Source organism: Lepisosteus platostomus, chromosome 4 (genome assembly GCF_059453375.1).
Source record: "Lepisosteus platostomus isolate fLepPlt1 chromosome 4, fLepPlt1.hap1, whole genome shotgun sequence".
Taxonomy (NCBI): domain Eukaryota; kingdom Metazoa; phylum Chordata; class Actinopteri; order Semionotiformes; family Lepisosteidae; genus Lepisosteus; species Lepisosteus platostomus.
Window position 1 is genome coordinate 21488694 of NC_142614.1, and position 21997 is coordinate 21510690.

Here is a 21997-nt window from a genome sequence, read left to right on the forward strand (position 1 = left end):
CTGCAGACCATTTTAGAAACACGTTTTTTGTTTGATAAATGAGCAGACCTATTGAGAAATTCACATAAATCACACAAGTCTTTTATTTTTTTATTGTTTAAACATTAAGGCTAATGTAAAATGATCATTTTTAATTAGTTAGGTCCTAGAGCATTCTGAAGTGTGTATGCAGTTAGCCCCCAAGTTGTTTCCTTTGCAAAACCAAAATAACAACCAGCTTCAATCTAGACAGATTAGGTTCAAAGCACATATTATTTTACATAATACATTGTACTTAGACAAAGAGAATAGGAACCTCAATAAACATGCATGTGTAAGAAAAAAAAATTCAGACAAATGACAGATGACCCAAATACATTCGAGACAGTGGGTTAAAAACCCAGTCTGTAGCACTATTGAACTGCTGCCAGAGATGAGAATGTAGGCAAAATACAACCGGGACCTATGAGGAAAGTGGAGATTGGACAGAATACTAGAAAAGTCACAAATGAGAGAAACAATTCAGCCCTTATTGAAGGTGGGCTCTGGCCTCTGAATACTTAGCTGCAATGTATGATCAGTTGCCTATAGTACTGGGCTGTATCAGTGTAGCCTGTCCTAGTGCTGACACTATTACTCTGTTACAGAGCAACAGGAAATTCTGGCTATGTTACCTTAGAGATGCCAAAAATGGCACAGACTTTGAGGGTATTAGGATCTAAAACTGAAAACACTTTTGAAAGCGTGTGTTGTGATAAATTAGTTTTCAACGTAGAATTTAGAAAATTTAAGATGTTTTCTTCACAGCAGAGTTGCAAGTGTTGGTGCATATTTCAAAGGTTTTCAACTTGAATATATAAAAGTTATTGAAAATTCTCCTTTAAAAACAATTGGTTCCTCATACAAAATGGAAGGTCAATAGGTAACAATGATGATGATGACAATTCCTTGTTTTTTCATCCCAGAGATGAAAGTGAAGTGCTGCACCAGTGAAGTGCAGTAACCTTTTTTGCACCTGTATCCTCACTACACAGCGCACTAGGGGGGGAAGTTTGATACTGCTCTGTCAATTAAATTAAGGTGGAAATTTAGGTAGAGTAGATTATGTAATCCTGAAATAGAATGGCCAGAGGTTACATTGACTTCATTATTGAGGTTTACTGAGCCGAGATCAAATGAACAATTAAATGGTCCTGACTAGAGAAAACTCAGCCCTGCAAAAGGTACTAACCCTGTGTGTTCTTGAAGGACATAATTGCCTGTCGATAAGGGTTGGGGCAGTCCGGCCTGTCAGTAAGGTTGGCCAGCACCAACAGCAACAGCAGGCTCTGATTCGATAGGGGTAGGAGTTGCTCCTGGTCAGGGTTTGGTTTGCTTCCTGCTCCTCCTAAAGTGAACACGGTCCACAGGCCACCTGGGAACACACAGAAGAGAAACATGTGATATCATTAGTGTTTTACAATTAGGATGCCCTCCTCTGAATGTGAAAAGACTATAAAGGAAAGCTGAAGGAGTTTTGCAGCTTTGAATTTACACAAATTTAAAACTGCTGTAGGAATTTACCACTGGTGGTGATTAACTAAGAAAACCAAGTGGTATTATGTTTTCTAAATTAAATATAAAGACATATAGATGGATTGTCAAATACTCTATTGACAGTATACTGCATGTATCGATGTACTTAAATCTTTCCTTATTAAAACCAATACCTTTCTAGTAACATGCTAAGACTAAGCACCATCCCACTGAAATAAACCTGTCTCTCACATTAAATGTTGCATACATACTGTATGGTTAGTTAATTCTCCTTAATGAAGTACATCTTACTTACTGTAAATCAATCAATTTAAGAGACGTGTGGATACAATACAACTGTAATATTAAACCTCGTCAATAGTGGATATGGATTAAATACTACTACATTTGACAGTGGCAGCTCATGTACAGCTGTGATTGCATTTCTGAAGATTCTGCTCAATGTGAATTAAAGATTCATAAATAAAAAGCTTGTTTTCTTCTCTTCCAAACTAACCTGTATTAGAAAACATTATTTTCTAATACAGCTTAGTTTTCCATTTCACTTTGAGTGAATTTTCTTTGCTCATAGCATACATATACCGTAACTCTGTGCTTAAAATGTGTAAGACATTTGCACACATACTGAAAACATTTTTGAAAGAATGTGTTCTGACAAATCACATAAATACATGTATATTCACATCCATACAGTACATAAAATTAACAAACAATTTCTACACGTACATCAGAAAGAATACCAGGGAATGCAAGTTATTAGACCCACTTGGTGAACAAATGAAGACAAGCTGTCTTTTGCTCAGTGCTGAAAGCATGGGGGAAGTTTTTCTTTGCTGTCTCCCCATTGCTATTTAAAAGCCTAGAGTGGGCAGTGGAGCAGAGACACAGAAAAATTACTGTCTGCATACTTAATGGATTGGTACTAGTCAGCAACAGCCCCTGGCAGTAACATCACAACGACATAAAAAAAAGAAAACCTTTCTGGCCAGTTCACTCTGATAATTTTTTAAACTATTAGCACAGAGTAGGCATTTTCAGATACAATAATCTCAGCGCTACACCAGCAAAACAATTCTAATTCTGTCACGTCTAGCAATTTAGAAGTGAATGCCTGACAGGCTGAGTTAAGATAACCATGTCTTGTGACTGACCCCTACACATCGCTGGCACCAGAGAGGCTAGACCAAGGCTCCAAGACTCTTTGCCTTGGCATGACTGCTTCCTGAGTGACTTGGCTTTTTCCCTGAAGCTCCATAGCTTACATCACAACTATTTGTCAAACCCTTTCTTTTTTCTTCAGAGTCAAAGCGACATATTTTTGGGGGGGCTTTCTGAAGTGAACAGCTGTCAATAGCCTGTGTCACACCTTATGCCAAGGTCAAACACATGCGTAAACAATTCCTTGAGTCAAGCTTTTTGTGACTCCAAGACCCCGTACATCAAAAAATGGGCCACACGTGCCAGATAACCACTTGCTCAAAAGTTCCAGAATTACTGCACAGCAAAAATAAATTATCATCCTTTGTACTTTATTTTGCACGGAATGAAATACACTGTTTAAACAATGTCCACGACCATTAAGTTTTTAATAAATCAATAAAAATGGAAAAAGATCAAAATGTTTTCTGAGGCAGATCACTTAAATTCTTGAAACGTTTTATAGTGGAGTTTCTGGCTGTGAGGGTGGAAACTATTTTTTTATTTTCCTGAAATAATATACTCCATCAGAAGACCTTGAAACAGGGACATGCAGGAACGGTAAATAGTTTCATAGATAAATTGCCTATTCCCCATACATACATCCTGCTGTGCATGCAGCAAAACTGTTCTATGGACACAGTGTATGCAGGGCTATTTCACTTTAATTAACTTGTCTGCTTGTCTGAACACCAACAGCTGGCGCCCAGGGATCGACCACACAGACAACAAAAGGGTGCTATCATGCATACAGATATAGAGGATAGTATTCCTCCAGTATGTTCTTGAGTTCTTTAAGCTGAGAATACATATACGTAATGATACATTTCTAATAAAATACTTAAATTATGAAATGCACAAAGAATGTTCTTCACATTTTGGCACCTTTCAGGATTTTTCACCACCACATTGAAGCCTAAAAAAGTAGCAACCTTCAAGAGACATCCTTTAAAAACTTATTCATTCAAATTACATTCTCCAAAGGGAATCCTTCCAGGTTAGGCAGATCAGCTTATCTGCTTGTTTATCTAGACTGCAATATAAGTTCAATAAGAGCGCAAACCCTTTTTACAAGATGTTCACACATTGAAGCAAACAGTTTGGGCAAATAAGTGTTTAATCTCTGGAACTATTAATATTAGTCACTCAGAACTATTATCACGGGGTGATACAGTCAGGTTTTAATTATGTTAATTGTCTGCTGTTTACTTTTTTTTACTTCTGAGGCCCTTTGAAAGTAAACACTGAGTAGGGAACCGCTGATGGGGGGGGGGGGGGGATTTGTGTAATGGCAGGTACTTTATGTTTGTTTTAATGACTTTATGGGGGGATTCTGATTTAGAGGGGTTTAGTCATATTTCCACAGATGGTATGTGGAACCACTGGCTCCTCAGCCAAGTACATTGAGAGTGTATTAATTCAGTGCTTATGTAAAAAGTGCATTTGGTTTCTAACGTTATAGAGTTATAAACAGAAGAAATATAAAATCCAGAGGATTATGTTATCAAACACCAATACTAGCCTTTATAATAGAATAACAGCTCTGTTACAATCAGTGCTTTCACATTTCGCACTGCTAAAACTGTTAAATTATCCACTGCAAAAAAATTTTTTGTTTTGAAAGAAAGCACCTCTGGGCTCACATTAACCATTTCCATTTTTTTTAAATCAGGTGAAAGAGGACATGCCAGGTGCCAAAAAAGATGTGATTTTCAGTCCTCCTGATCTCAACAGTAAGTAAATCCAGGTCACTGTTACCAGGCAAAGTAGGGTAACTTACTGTAGCTTGGCAAAAATATAGTGGGACATCAAGACTCATCAAACCACTTCATAATATGTCTATGAGGAGATACGTTGAAACTTTTGGTAAATATTGTGAAAATATTCTCAATATTATACTAAACAAATTGTGTTTTTAAAAGCAGGAGACACGCTGGGCCCTTTTTGCCTCTAGAATTTGGAATGAAATCCCACTGAACCAATGTGGGCTGACAGGAAAAAAAAAACACAAATTCAACATTTCAATACACCACTTCAAATTTTTGTAGGTGTGTGCACTGTTTGACACTTCCATGAGTAATGATTTTAGTTTTTATGCCGAGACGTGGGCGAGCTGCTGTCAATATGCAATAACTACAGAAAAAAAGGAAAAGAAAAGTTTTAGAGAAATGAACAAAAAATAACCTTGATGGAACTCAATTATTGATTCTATGGATTGCAATGCTAATGAAGCAACTAACAGAAGTTAAGATTTCTCACTGATTAATGAAGAGTTTACATTATAATACAGCTGCCGGGTTTAATGTGTAAAACTGCAAAAAAAATTCAAAGAATGAGGTTATAGATGGCAAAAAACATTAACATTCACTCACTACACAAATGACACCACAGAAATTGCAGTGATCCACTTTTTTTGTGGAAAAGCATGACCTATGTTCCTGTTCAGAGCTCAGTGAGTTTAACGTGTGGCAGTAACACCAATACTTAATGCAGGGAGATCAGGTTAATTCGTCTAATCCAGATTTCCATACTGTCAGACAGCTCAGTGTCCTGTGGTTTCATGTATTATTAACTGAGTCTGTTCAGAGCAACATTTCTACATCTTTTCCCACACCAGAAGTCCCCATACACGTGCATTATTCACAAGTATTTCTTCCTGGAACTTCTGATCATGATGTTTGCTAAGTGGCACAATCAGTTTGAAGCCATTTTCATTATAAGAATTAATTTTTAGAATTTGGTCATCACCATTAGTTTGAACTCCGAAAAATAAGAAAAACTGAACTTCTCCTCGGAGTCCCTTAAAAAAAAAGTACGTTTGACCTTTTTTTACGTTTTGACTCTCATTTTTGTCTGATAACATTCAGACTTGCGTAACATGACTGCTTCCTCATGGATATGTACTGAAGAAGGAAATAACAGAAGAAAACACACCTCAAAACCTTCTTTGCTAAATACCCCAAGAGTGCTTGAGAATACTGCAGGACCCAAGACAGAATTTGTGCTCTTCATTACATGCCATCACTCCTTGAACATGACTCACAGAGACAACACATAGTAATCCCTTGCATTAAAAAAGGGTCATGTCCCAAACTGGCGAAAAACGGAAAACAATAAATGTCTAATTTCTTTCACTTTTTCATTTCAGTGTGTAACATTTCCTCTATTAATCACGAGCCCTAATGTGCGCTTTGAAGGAGAGGCTCATTCTTTTCTGGCAGCGTAATGGCACTTGTAAGCTACAGGTCAAAAATTTGGAATCAATAAATGGTGTCCAAGAGGGCGAGGATGATATTACTCATGCTATTTCACTCTAATTCCTGACTTACTAATATTTTGGCAACTACATACAGATAACTGTCTCGGCTTGAAAAAAACTGCTTCGAAGAGATGGATGAGATGGCTTGTAACAAGCTTCATGGCAAATCAACATCTCCTCCTTTTTCTAAGAAAACAGGGAGGGTTGCCGTGCTCTGCGATATCTGCTAATTAAGTAGATTCCGAAGAAGAGTTTTTTTTCCCCCTGATTTAAATGACCTACAAACTGTAAGTAAGCAGTCTTTCCCACAATTGCACGAATACTCCAAAAGTGACACTCTGGTTAACTATTCAGAATTATAGTATAGCATATTTCATGATGAAAACAAGAGCCCAGAAAAACATCAAAAAAGAAAGCAGGACTATTCAAACCGCCGATAGATACATTGTTATCTGTGATACACTAAACTACTTTACTTCCACTTACTCTAATTTTATATTGTGATATTGGATAACTCAGTCATATAATCTATTTAAATAACTGCAAAAACACTCTGTCTCAAACTTGTTATGAAGGGTGCAATACAAAAATAAAATTGAATTAAAATTAAAAGCCTGGGGTACGATGAAAAAAAGCAGGGGTTCCCAAGCAGCTCAGCCATACTAAAGCTGCTTTCTCAGCGTGCATGTCGAGCTGTACCGGCCAGTAATCTCCTGGGAGCTGTCGAGCTGTCTGTGCGTTATAAGCTGCTTCTCTAGTCAGTACCAGTCGGCAGCTCCTGTGGTGGACAGTGCAGCTCACAGCATGTAAAACAGCTCTAACAGGTGGGCCCGTCACAGCTCCACTGTCTCCCCACACAGGACACTGTGTGGAACATCGACCTGTTTAACAGGTGGCAGTTCCAGGTTGGGCACAGTTAAAAACAAAATAACTGGCGATTGCAATTATGGAAAAGAAACCAGAAATTGCAATTATGGAATTATGGAGAGCAAAAACTAACTTGTATAATAAAACAAAACAAAAAGAAAAAGAACCATATCCAAGGTAAAACCCTTCTTTGCAATTCTGTCTGGCACCTGAAAGAGGAAAACACTGTAAGATAAAATAAATAAAATGATGAATAATGAGCCTCACTACTATGCTCGCTTGGGGCTTCTATACTTTTCACCTGAATGTGGGTGCAAGTACAATATATCTGCCATGTGTTCAGCTTTGCATATCCAGTACGTACTGTATCTGGCACATTGTTAAAGCCTTGGAAAATGAGGTAATTTCCTAAGTCATAAATCTGCACTGGAAGCTACTGTAACTTTTAGGTGAAGCTTTTACATCAGAAAGACAGGTTGAGTTGGTGTTAAGCTACAGCGCATGTGGTGTTTCACCACTTCACCATTAGGCCAAGCAACAGCCAAAACAGTAAAGCAAACAAGTTGCCAATCTCATGGTAACATGTTTATATGGTCGCAGTTTATTCAGTTCTATACAAGGGACAATCGGTCAGTCAGTCGGAAAAAGTTTTTTGAGTAAATTCATGATTGAACCAACATTTCCTTTTAAATTCGTTATGCTTACATTTAGCCAAGAGCACCGTCATATATAAATCTTAAAAAGATGAAGACCTAAATGCACTATTGGGAAAGTGAAAGACTGAACGAATTCATGGTGTATTCCTACTAAAGGCCTGGATTCATCAAGGCAGTTCCCCATTAAGGTTAAAGCCACAATGTTATCTAGCTGATATTGCTCCTGTCAAGTTTGAGCTCTCCCTTCTGTTGATGCAATTCGTCTGTGCTTGCCCCCATGGTCAACCTCGACTCCCAGTTTTAAATCTGGTAATCCGGCTCTACTTTTCACTTCCCTCTGGCTGTAGTTCTGAATGGTCAGTGAACAGAAGCCAGACAGGGCATTAATCCTCCCACCAGACGCACTGTCAGCCAAGCTCCAGTTTATCTCGAGACATTAAAATTGCAATAGAATTCTTAAGGTTTTTTTCAGAAATACTTTGTACTAGTACAGACTGTCTTGGGTGATCTGGTGTCACAAAAGTACAAGATATTGCTTAATGAAGAGTCGGCAAGAGCCAGCTATGTCAAAATGACTTCAGGTACTAATTTAAGTGACTGAAATTTTAAAAAAATAGAGAGAAAAATGAAAGACATTCTTACAGGTGGAAAAAGTGAGATACCAATTAATTACAGATAACTGCTGAATTGCAGGTAAATAATGCAACGTAAAAAATCATTCTGACTTTTCAAATCTGTTTTTCTTAATTTACGTCAAACATTTTGTCTGTAAGTCAATTCACTTCCACTTCCATTTATTAATGCCTGCTTTAAAAGGTCGAACACCAATAGAATACAATTCTACCTCTAACTTCAAGAGCAGTAAATGGACAAGGGTTAATTTTTTATGCTTGTTTCCTCAATAAATTGAGCACTAGAAAGAGACAAGCTACATCAAAGTTTAATAAACACACTGACAACAATGCTGTATTTACAGCCAAGAATGGGGCTTCACCAACCTGAAACACTGACTGTGGTCAGCTGAATGGTGGAACAGCCACTTTGCACAAGCACACCAAGAGCAACATCTCAGGAACTGCCCAGAAGGGGTCTGGGACATGAGACAACTCATTAATGTAGAGGTCTGAAGCTCTAGGTTTAGGTAACTCCACAATTATTCAATTTCAATTACTTCCGATTTCAACTATATATCAAAAAGTTCAACAATACTGAATACAGTTTATATTTAGAAATTTTCCATAATTTAAAATAATATCTTTTATGTGGCTTTTCACAGACTTTTAATACTAGGAAAGTTTTTTTTTTACAAAAGTTGCAATTTAAGACTTGAATCTTGGTTCAGTATCAACAGTCTACAATGAGGATCAAGCACTGTGTCTTCAAAACTCTTGGACTGAACTCTTTATACTGGGCATTTTATATAGCTTGTACATTATTTATCAAAGGTGCATTAAACACCAGTAAGACTTTATTCTCCTATTCACTCCAATCACTCCAAGTACATTTGAGAACTTTTTTAACAACATGTCTTTTTCTTCGCATACCTAGCTAGAATTATGTTCCTAACTCCAATGCTATTTTCGAGCATGACCTGCAGTTGTTAGTAACATTTTGCGTAACTTTGCAATCTTTAAACAGGAGGAGAAGGGTTGACTCCATGGGTAGCTACAGTGAAAATTGATTAAAATAAACATTGGTTATTTGTCTTTGTCATGGTCACATATTGTATGTTTAAAACGGTTTGACCACTGAGAGGGATACATTAAAAAACTCAAGATTAGCTCAAGAAAATAATTTGTTACTCCGAGGTACAACAAAAAGGGAACGTTTAACAAAACATGGCAACAATATTAGATCACGGACCATACACAGACGTGGTAAAGCACTCTATTGCTAAAATTTATTTTTTGCAAGTGAAAAGAAAATATCACCTATACTCCTAGCAACTAAAAAGCAGGAAATGCAAATCAATCTGCATTTGTTAAACCTCACAAAATAATTTCTCCAGATTGTGGCCTTGTAAATTCCAGCATCACAATTAAATATACAAGTGTAAGAAGCAAAAATGATGTGAACAAGATACATAAACCTCACCTATGGTACATAATGGCATATGTAAAGCCTTTGTCACATTACAGGACTCGACACGACTTCTAGTCATGGAGCATGTCATATTTAACCACTGCAGTTGCTGAATCTCGCTGCCTTTCCTGTCCTAAAGGGAGTCAAATTATACGACTAAGAATCGCAGGGGGCGACTTATTACACGATTACCTTACAACTTTTCGGCATGGTTTCAAATCTCGGATTGCGCCACAAAAGTGCCGCGAGGTCGCCTCATTTTGGCAGCCAAGATGGAGCACACTGGAATAAGAGGAGGAGCACTGCACGAAAGTAAACAAACGACATCTGTGTTGGCTCCAAAGTTCGACGAGCCTCTCCTCTATTTGCACAGTCCAAAACACTCGCTTTCCTTCTTTTCTTGCAGCCGCATTGTATGCATTGTACTTCCAGTTGAGCGACTGTCGCAGACACAAGACCCAACCCCTATGACTTGCGACTCGCTATGAGAAAATCAAATCTGTTTGCAACTCTCTACAACTCGCTGTAATTTTCTTACGATTATGTAAATAAAGGCTACGACTGAAAATCCTAGGAAAAGTCATGTCATGTGATGCTGGCATAACTGGGCTCAACGCTACTGTGCATGATACAGCAGAGACATCAACCACTTTAAAATCCAAACAGTATGGAATTGTCCCATAGTAGAAAACCCAGTCTTCTGGTGCAGCGGAGTTCCCTAGTGTTCAGGTACCAGTACTGCAGCTCCTCTGCCCTAGTCATTTTGATGTAACAACTTGGATTTCACAGGCTGATGTCAATGCTGTAGAGATTCCTCTGTAGTTTAGAGTGGGGCAGTGGCACCTAATATGTTACAGAGAGTGACATCACCCCCACCTGAAACCTAGGAACTATAAAATCACAGAAGACTGTTGCAGAATACCTGGAATTTGCTGGTGTCTAGCATTAGGCACTGATCAAATCCAAGCAGGGGCAGGGCAGAGCTCCACTCAACTCACTAGAAATTTCACAAGCGAAACCAATGAAGCTGTAATTCAAATGCAAGACAGTCTCTCTCTGAGGCGTTTTTAGCACATACTCTGCAGCTCCCTCACACCTAATTTTTTTGAAGCAGCTACAATAAGTACAGTAACAGTAGTCCAAGAGTAGGCAGTATTCATGCGCTCTGTGAACCCAGGGTTATACCTGAGAAAAGACACTCAGACAGCTCTCAATGAAAAATGAAGCAGGATATTCGACCGCTTATAGCACCACAATTCAGGAATCCGTATTTTGTTTCTTGGTTCATGTTTTTAGGATTCCTATGCACAAAATCTGTGAATGTTCCGGCCAAAGCTGCACATTTATCTTCGCAAACTCACTATTGGTGGGCAGACGCCCAGCTCGCAACTGATAACCGCTGTTGTGCCTGAACAACTGCGAGCAGGAACCAGCAGCAGCCAGGATGAAGGCCGCTTAATATAACCTGAGTCATGGGCTGCTCTCAGTCCACAGGCTCCACAGGCAGGGCCAGCTGCCAGTCTAAGCCCGGCTATGAAAGCCATCACTAATCTTGCCTGAGTCACTAGAGAGAAGAAAAAAAATCATCAATCGACAGGGTGAGGAATTTGGGAGGGAGGTGCGGAGGAGTTAGTGTGGCATAGAGAGGAAAAAATTACACACAATAGCAAAGATTTGATTTAGAGGAGCAGCATGTTGGCTTGTTTACTTGGTTCACTGTAGAATCAAATAAGTAGTAATGAGGTGTCTTCATGTATTTCCATGTATTTTGTGCATTTTAACATCTCGGTTCACAGTAAGCAAACAGAGGGAAGGAGGCAGTGCAAGCTAATTCCTCAAACCCACCTGACTTTGAGCAACTCATTTTTCAACATCATAGGCCAGAGGAGTGGCTCATCCCCCACCAACAGCACCAACAGTTGGTGGTATGTACAGGGAGTGTTATTCAAAAGTGGTACTCATGGAGCTACAGTATGTTGAAGTTTGATACCATCAGACCCCAGAATATCAGAAAGGCTCTTAAGAAAACCAGGTTGCTTCTGCTGATGTTCACTGTTCAGGTGGTACTGCACTAAAAAGTCTAAAACCTATTCTGCAAGAATGGCAACAGGGCTTTACTGTAAGAGGAGACATGGTTTGGATGAGATGTTGAACTTAAGTCCTAAACATTCATGGTTATTAAAATGCCAAAGGACTGTTCTAAAGAGCACAGTGCTATAATTCAATTTCAAAGCTCCCCATCTGGTCTAATGCTATATCCCCTCTTGTCTAGCACATACACAGGTTTGTTCCTCACTTCTCCTACCTGTCTTGTATAACGAGATGCTGGTGCAAAATGGTTGCCATACTCCAACCCAGAATGTACTGCACTTCAGTAATGGGCAAAGTGATCTTTGTGGATGAACAGTACAATAAAACATTGCTATTTTCCATCCTATCCGTCCATCTTTTGACCACTTTATCCAATTCAAACTCCACGCATGAATTGAACCCCAGGTCCCAGCAATACTAACCACTGCTCCACCGTGCCACCCATAAGTCTTTTCACCCAGAGATAAATAGAGGATTACCAAGACACAGATGTTAAGAACAATTTGGAATTTCTTTTCAACTAATCAGAATGTGAGGACCTCCATTTAGACCTACTGTAACTGGAAGGTCTGCGTCTTCATGATCTGGCTAAACTGCCCGTCTTTTTACAGCCACCCACCACTTCTGCCACTAAAACCTTGTCCAAACAACTTGGACAATGGAGCAGTTGAAATATTCTCTTCACCAAGATTTGAGAAGCAATCTGGAAAACATTTGCTGGTGTGTGTCTACAGTATGCAGAGTAACTTGCCGCTGCTTTTTTCATACTGTGGTATTTAACAGACAACTCTGTTTGCAGCATTTTGGTATGCATTGAAATTAAATAACTGTTCTTCATTTTCCATTATATGGGGATACGCTGAAATCAGTAATTATTTTGATCGATAAAAGGCAAATAATATTTGATTGATAAAAGGCAAATAAATTCAGACAAAAAGCCAAGACACCAGCGGCACAAAAACAATTGGTTTGGCTCAACTATATTCTTGGAACATCTCATTGACGATTCTCCTTTAGGTTAGACCCCAAATATGCATGTTTTATAATAGCGTGATGACTAATTTATGAGAAGGAAGTGAATGCTAGTCTTTGGCTTCTTCAGTAAGCAGCAAAAATTTTTTCTGCGATGTCCAGTACATTCTAATTCACAATATGTGTCACAATGTTTCTGATAAGGAATTCAATAATTAGCAGTCCTTGCTTTCACACCAGCCACCCACTACTTTGAGAACAAAGGGTTCAGAGATCAATCTTGACGATATAAGACAAGGCAAGATCACAAAATACACAGTGCCAATATTCTCATACAGACTAACCCGGTCTTAATAAGCACAAACCACAAAGATTCTATACTCTCATAGGATGTTTAATCTTAATGCAGCATTGTCGTCTCCCAGACCTTCACTCACGCTACCATCTCCTGTTTCCTTGCAATAACAGCTTTCCCCTGAACAGGCCCCCTTAACTTTAAGTGTGACTAATTATGCAGCATGGCAACCAGGCAGTTTGTTTTATTTGTCAGTGCCCAAATTCGGAATGTGGAACCACTTGGAAAAAAAAATATCTAATGAAGCAGCATGTAATACATTATATCCAAAAAGAACATTCTTCTTGAAAAAATGCTTCGGAGTAGAACACAACACGCAGACAGCAAGCTGTCTCATCTAATGCTTCAGAATGTCAGAGACACTACCACTACTTTACACAGGATGATTTTATTATTAATCTCATCATTATGTTTTCAAACATGGTGATGTTTGAGGTAATGTGCAGGCTTTTTCATCATCAATCATTCTGTTGAGTTCTGTTTAATTAACATGCATTTTGTAGAAGATTGATGTAATGTCAATACAAAATGTTAAAATGCATATGATATTAGTACAGCTCTACATAATACATTTCAAAAGATGCTTACATTACACTGAATTCTGTACATCTACTATTGAGGGAGAGAAAGATGCTTCATTTGCAATAAAACAACATCTCAACATCCAGAATCAAGCAACAATTTTCAATATTCTCCAATAATGTAAAGTGCTTGAAAAGTGAACTATGAGGAACATCTCACATTGGGCTCACCCTCAGAGATATGATGGAATTTAAATAAAATGATAATAAATATCAATAGACTACCTCCACATTATTAGTCATTTAATAGTGTTCATTATTTTTCAAAGGAGACATCAAATGTGAAAGCTCTCCAAGAAAAAAAAACAAAAAATACAATCAAGAGTTACAATCACAACAAGACCACAGACAAACTGTCTGCTGATCCCGAGTCGATACGCGTCTGCAACGAACAAAGGAGACTTCATCCTGGGCCATGCACTGCTGGGAAAATTAAACTCTGTTCAAACGAATTTAGAATGGATGATTATTTTAATTTTAATAGGACTTCTCTCCCTTAAGGTCATAAAGACCATGGAGTCTAGCAATTCTGATCTGATCTAGTCAGGGTGTGTGGTTCTGTCTCATGGGCATCCAGCTGGTCCTTTGAAGTAGCCCAGTGTTGCTAAAGAGCACATCCCTGCCTGCACAGCAGAGGCAGAGATAGGAGACCGATTCTCTCATCTGTACAGAGGGACAAAGCAAGCACTCTGCAGTTCATTAAAAAGAACAGGCGGAACTGTCTGACTTTTAACTAATCCTGCATCTGTACAGTAGAGATGAGCGTGAGCTGTGATAATATTGGATAAAAAGATACCTTCACTTATTTGCAAATGAATTTTTGTTTTTGTTTTGGAAAGTATATGGTTCAAAACTAATATAACTAAGTTTGATTGTTTAGGTAAGGTCAAGCTATCCTGACCATTTCTTAAATCCTTAAGGCTTGATATCTGACATCTATCCTTAAGAAAATCTTTTACAGTTAAGACAAACCTCCACTTACATAAAATGATACGCGCGCACTAGAAAGAATGAAAAAACAGATGTATGTCAACTGTAATTTTACCATGCTATCATGAGGCTGTGCATGATTTAATGCCTGTACTGACAACAGCCCTCGAGAAGCAGGTGTTAATGAACATGCTGGGCTGTAAGTAGCTGAAGAAGAAAGCTATGGCATTTTTAGTACCATGATTTAGTAAAGTTCAATCAAGATTTAAACAAATTTTATGAGAAAAACAGCTTCAGGTTATAGATTAGGAAAAAAAATCAGAGGTAGCATCTTATGACAACAAAAAGGAGAAGGGATGTCTTTAGATGTCTTTCCTGAAAATATTCTGGTCTTAATAATACATCACAACAATGGAACAACAAAGAAATCTGACAAGAAAGACAGTTCCATTTAAAATACCAGATCCAAGATATCAAAGCCTTATGAATTAGAGGACATTACTAAGCAGCGTTCAGATAGTTATTGAAAAAAGTCATAACACAAAAAAACATCACTCTTTCTAAAACGCATACCTTTAGAGTTTGCAAGTTTAGCCTAAGGGAACTACTGTACATGAAAGACCGCATCTTAACATGAGAAAGCAAGAGATCTTTATAAAAGCAACAATTCCTTGTGAATCAACGCACCCCATAGCTTCTTCTGTTTTAGATATTCTTCACTTTGTTTTTCCAGGACCACATGCCAGTATGTTTTAAAGGTCTCTTTAAAACATCCATTGCCATCTTAAAACCCTGAAAAAGGTTTTTAACATACTGTAGCACTCCTGAACCCCCTAGAACTACAGTCAAGGTTTGTAAAACTACAGCGAGTCAACTCACATTTTGTGACAGTGAGTTCTGACACTAACTACTGACAGTGAGAGTCATGTTGTATGAAAGCATTTCACATAGCATTAGGAAATGTTACAACACATCACATTACAAAACAGTGACAATATATGGTCGATTCTGTGTATCTTATAATATAAAAACAATTGCTCTTCATAATACATGAGTACATCATTACTATTGCATTAACCCTGGATGGGATCCTGAGTAATGCATGTAAACTTGCCACGAATATCCTAATGTAGATAACAGAATCCTTAAATGCTTCAGAGAGAAACTGTAATTCAAACCATCTCCTTAGTAGTGACTACACCACAAAGCAATGACTTCAAATATGGATAAGGAAGACAACGATCAAGTAAGGAGATGAGATTTAAACATGATTTCAAAGCATCCTTTTAACAATTTTAAGGGGTTAACCTAGAAATGTTATACTTAACAGCCTATTAACTTTAATGAAATGAGAATAACATCATTCTGGCGATGCTTCTACTCACTAGCTTGGTAAATTATCAAACGGCTGCCTGATCTGGGAATGAACTTGTCTAAATTACAGTGGTATAGATCATTAGCATCTCCTCAACCTTCAAAAATGCAGGAACAATAAATTAGTTCACCCTAATAACCTTATTAGCAAACTAATTAACAATCACTATATAAATGAATGCAAAGCCTGCTGCAATTTGCAGTGAATGGAAATTTGTATCTATGAAATATAATGCATCTAAGCCACTTACGTTTAAATGACAAAAGCTACAAACTGAAATATTAAAAGGTATGTAGAAGGTATGTAGAAGAACTTTAATATCTTTGACTGAGGTACACGAGCTGAGCCACACAGCAAGTGTCACTTCAGTTAGTAGTTAAATAGGTACAATAGTTGATCCCTCATAACTTTGGGATAGAGTCAATAGTTCAGAAGCAACATCACATTACCTTAACATGAATTACTTTGTGGGGAAGGAGCAGGTTCTTTTAAGAAGTAAAAGAACTTCCACCCTTAATCAACTCCAAGTGATCAACTCAACCCAAAGTGTAAACTTTGAGACAATGTAGACTTTCTTCTGCATCAACCCACAGTCTTTAAATATATAATCACCTCCATGGGAGGTGTAATTGCATTACGTTTTGTGTATAAAGCAGGGATTTTTGGGAGAGTGCTTGTGTCACATGCATCTTCCTGATGCTGATGTATGTTACCCTAAACTTTTTCTGCTGGCTTTTACTATTGTTTTATTTGTTCACCTATTCCTCCAGATCAGTCAGATCAGAACGTTTTTTTTTAATTCGTTCTCATTTCAATTTGGGAGAGTAACTATTTACACAGCAGGGCATTTCAAATCTGAGCAAAGGACCTCATTCAAGCACCAGATATAACCCTGATGTAAATCAAATCCCGGAGAGATTTGATCTGCAAGCCAGAGCCCTGCCCACTTATCTACACAGCTTTCTTATTAAAGGTAACCACCAAAGCAAAATATGAAAATGTATGGATTAATACTGGAGTTATGAATGAGCAAATTAGCATCAGGGTTATACTGAGGTGGTAACAGTTAACAGGAACCTATGTGATGACATCAGGAATGCCCACTTGGTGGCGTGAGGTTGTGATATTGCACAATGTTTGATGCACACATAAGATAGAGAAGTATGATATGCTGGGCACCACTAGTAACCAAACTGGGGAATGAAAAATCTTCTAGTTCCCCCACAAGAGGAAAAGCTTGTCAAAATTTACTACTGGCTAAAATTCAAAACAGGGATTTATAATACCATATATTTTAAACATTAGGATCATAATATTTTCAAACTTGTGACTGTTATTGTCAGGCTTCAAACAAGTTAGTGACGAGTACAAAATGGAGTTTCTATGTGAAACATATCTGAAAAGATAATAAAGTAAAACAAATTATGACTGAGACAAGGCAGCTACTGTATATCACATAGGCGTATACAAAAGAAATTAAAATGGCCAAATAAATTATGCAAGAATAATTGTACAGAAAGAAAAAAATAGTTAATGCTAAAAACACTGCAAGATAATTAGTGGTAAAGTCTCAAAACACAGACTATTATTCAAAATCCTTGAGAGGTATTGACAAAGTCAACCCCATTGACCTGTTCCAAATCAACAATGAAACACAAACTAGATTATACAGGCAGAAACTGGGAAGAAGTGCTCTAGAACTGTAACAGCAGCCTTTTTTTTTTTTTACACAAAAGGTTATTGGTGTCTGGAGCAATCTATCCAATCATGTTGTCATGGGTGATGCCCTGGCTTCTTTTGACTGGATGAGATTCTCAGATTACCTGCTAGAAACCAAACAGAGAGGCTGCATGGCTTCTTGATTGTAATCTAGTTTATGGTCTTATGATTTGAGACTAAATATTGGGATTTGGGTTTTTACTTTCCTTTAAGGAAATCAATAAACATAAAAACATTAACATTAATCAACAAAAATCATATCAATCTGACCAAAGAATTTCGGGATGACATCATTTAACTGCAGCCCCTAATTCAAAGAGCGACTGCTCTTACCCAGAAAACAAAATGTACCATGCACCAAACTGAAAAGGTTCAAAATGCACAGATATGTCAGTGAAAAAGTGCTTCCTTTTCGTCACATCAAGAATAATGTATTCAATTCTGCTCACCACATCATAAAATACTTCTTAGATTACTTAGAAGAGGTTCACAGTAGGGCTGTAAGATGTATTTCAGGGTCGAAAAGTTATGGTGAGAAATAAGAAAGATAATTTAGCAGGCAATGGATGTGAGGAGGAAAATGGTGAGAGGGCAGGGAAGTCTGAAAATAAAGAAAGAATGAAAAAACTGAGGTTTTAATCTATCTATTGGCCTGCCCCAACCATTATCTGAACTGTCGTTAGTGGAGTGATCAAACCTTCAGAGGAACATAACAAAAGCAAACTCAAAAACAAGTCAAGAAAAATCTTTTTTTTGCAAGCAGAGCCTTCTTACGCTTATGATACACACCTGGTAGACTGCCAGTTGTATATCTGAAACCAGACAGATGCCATTTCAGAACCTTTTCAGTTATATGACATGAGAGAGCTAGGACAGGCATCACTCATTAGAGGCTACATGTGCAAACAATACTTTTCACCAAATTCACAGAGTATGGCACCATTTTATTCTCACCTCAAGGCAGTCAATCTCTTATGACTCCAGTCACCTTTGTACTGTAGATGGCTGATGTTGTCTTGAACTGCATTTTATGATGCTTCCTCTGCAAACCTTTCAACAGACAGGAACCTTCAAACTTCAAAGTCATAACAATGAAAATAAATTTGGAAAAAATGTCCTCATGTTGTGACGATCATTAGCACAGTGCAAGTAAGTGCATTTTTGTTCCTTATCTACCTATAAGCATTAAAAAGGGAAGAGCCTGAGATCTGAAGGAAAACCTGTACATGTACAGGCAATAATAAATGAAGATCCCCCACCCACCTCCACACAAGCACCTCAAAATTAGGGCCTGCACCATTTAAATATTTCTATTAACCATGAGTACCTAGGTTAGCTTAGCTTCATTACAGCATGCAGACCGCTAAGAATAAGATAAAAGTTCATTAAGGACATCAAGGCCCATTAGGACAACTAGGTGGATCCATTAGCAAAAGTGAGTTGGAAAAAAAATTAGAGAAAAGCCCTTGAATAAGGTCATACAGAAGTTCATTTTATACTGCAAATTCAAGCATTGCTGGAAAAAAAAAACATTGCTACCTGCACTTGAAAGCAAATAGCTTTGTGAGTTTCTGACTGTATCTTGTACCCTTGCTTATATAACGAATGTTGTACATGCCATGTAAGCCATCAGAGTAGGTGATTTTTTAACCATAAAAGAGGCAACAAATATGCAGGTTTGGCTATATTCGTCTAGCCATATTAGCGATGGTCAATCTGACCCACTGTACCTTAAAAAACACTTGAAAAATTCTGAGGTATTGGGGTTACTTACAAAATCTATAGTACAGTACCCATATGCAGCAGTACAGTATATACAGTATTTATTGCAAGAGGGAAAAAAAAGGACAGCACTGAGAAAAGACATCTCTACAAGTCAGATGGATTAAGGGCACCTTTCATCATCTTCAGATGGCTGCTGCAATAGCCAGTGCACAGCAATGAAATGCAGATACAGTATCTTGCCACTTGATACAGATCGATGCTGCCTTTGTTACAAAGATGAAGATGTAGACCTTGAAGACTTGTATGATTCAGGTGCATACAATTGAGAGTGATTTGTTAAGAGGCTTTAAGAGTGATTCATCAACCATATATTTAGTGATATTGTTGTACATCTTAAACGTCAACAATGCCAATGTATTAACATCTCATCCTTCAACAACACAGCACTTTGCCACTCCACAAAGTGTCTTTCTTAGGGCTGCACAGATACAGTACATTGTACCAGAGTGAAAGGAAATAATCAGTTGAGTGGCAGCAAGCCTTCAAAGTTTCAGATAAGTAGATTGGAAAATGTAGCAGATTCATTATAAAACAGACAATTGATTAGTGGGGCTTTGAGCTAGGTAACAGGAAACAAAAACAGATTAAACAAAATCCCGTGATCTGACTATGGAGGCACTTTGTTGTTCAAACCCACAGCGAACTGATGTGCAAGATTTTCTTGCCCCGTGAAATCACATTACTTCGGTAATTAAAAAGAGTCGCCACTCAAGACTTGGTCACATCATGTGCATGTAACTCTAAAGCTAAAGAGAAAAGGTCAGAGCCCCAAGCTAAATTAATAAAGCATACTTCATCACTGTCATAAGGACTCACAGAACCGCACTGAAGGACACAAAAAACAAAATAGCAGTTAAAGTTAAAGATGATGGAGCAGTAAGAATGCATCTTACCCGTGATATACACTATAAATGTAAATGTGTACTTCTAGTCATCTCTTTGCTGATTCTACTACAGCTTTTGGATAAGTAGAAAGTGCTTAATTGTACTTGTCTCTTTGTCAATTCCTTAAAGAAGACCGAGGCTGTTCTGTTAGGACAATGACTTACACTATTGTAGTGATAATGGGTTATCAGCAGTTCACGGAGATCTAAAATACTTCTAAGATCAAATGACCAGGTGTTTGAAACAGCAGCAATACAATCGGAGCACAGCTGTCATATTTTGACTCTTTCCTTCCGTTCCAGTTGCAGCAATCACAGGTGGTGATCCCAAAGTGTGAAAAACAAACGTTATTCACTACACTTCACTATGATGCACACAGACTGTACCTTATCATGATTAAATAGGGCCTACTTGAAAGAAGAATGTGAATTGCATCTTTTTGGGTATCATTATGATATTTGTTCAGTGCATTAACTTAAGAAATATGAGAATAAAGCCCATAATACACAATGGGTGTAATAATGAATGACAACAATACTGTACTAGCCATTTGAGAATAAGCCTTAAGGCTGTTTAGTCTTTAGCTTGAGAAATTAGTACTTCTCAGATAAAAGTTCAACCTGGACGCTGTTCTGATGACTAAGATTGCTGTCATACTGAGATACTGAAGGTCCCCAGGAGCCTTGATATAGACATGTGTTTCATGTACACACCAGGATCCAGGAGAAAAAAAAGGACAATCTGAATGCACCATTTTGGATATCTTTCTTGGCTCAACACAAACAACTTCAGTGTAGACTAATATCTGAATGTCATGGCTACCACGAAGATAAGAACAATTGCTTTCTTTGGCTCTGATCATCGATTTCAATTGTCTATTTCACAAGACACTGGAGGACAAAAAATAATCTAAGAAGCCAGGTAAAAGCTTTGGAATGAGAATTTGAAAAGTCTATTGATAAAACATCTACAGAGGATACCTGCCATCAGGCATATACAGTGTTTGCCTGATTTACTTTACATGGTAAGGATGAAAATCCAAAGCCTTCAGATTTTAAAACGCATTTAAATCTATATTGACCTGTCTGGATTCACAAAACAGCCAAGACAAAGCAGCAGGGTAGAAATGATTTCTTTAAAGGAAACAAAAGTCAATAGCTAAGATTTGGCAACTCAAAGATGAAAAAAACAGAATGTGAAGAGAAGTGAAGTTGGCAGGAGGAGCTTCATGGATTATTTCATATCAGAATATATTTTTGTTTTATTTAAATGATCCCATTAAATTGTAAAGGCTGAGAGTAATGGCGTGTTGATAAATATTCAGAAATATCTAGTTCCAGCCACTCCTTTGGAACATGTAAAATACTGGATGCAATATACTTTTCTAGCATGTTCTCAATCCTTTGAACAGAAAGTTTATTTCTATATCAGAAATTAAACAGTGGTTATAAAGAACACCAACTTTACAATGTTAAAATGGAAAAGCAACAGGAGTTGCTTTCAGCAATAACTTCACATTTGAAACTGGGGCAGAGAGCATAGATTGATATAAGTACAGTATACTGTACCTTAACTTCCTCAATGCTTGAGTTTCTTTAATCCACACTTCATGATGGTACAAAGTGTCCATAATACATCTAAAACCTAATTTACTTTGTTAACACTCCTCTGGGTTTACATCTCACTGTCAATTTTGTAAATAATTTGCAATTGCTTAGAATAACATAC

The 21997-nt window shown here is 37.6% G+C and overlaps 1 protein-coding gene across 3 annotated transcripts in view; it reads right to left on the reverse strand.

Moving 5' to 3' along the window:
* dym (dymeclin) overlaps positions 1–21997 on the reverse strand; it is a 149069-nt gene that overhangs the window by 89432 nt on the left and 37640 nt on the right. For all 3 annotated transcript variants that reach the window (XM_088629003.1, XM_088629001.1, XM_088629004.1), the window contains one exon: positions 1211–1393. In XM_088629003.1, coding sequence (XP_088485129.1) covers positions 1211–1393 — 183 coding nt within the window. The remainder of the gene's footprint in view (positions 1–1210; positions 1394–21997) is intronic.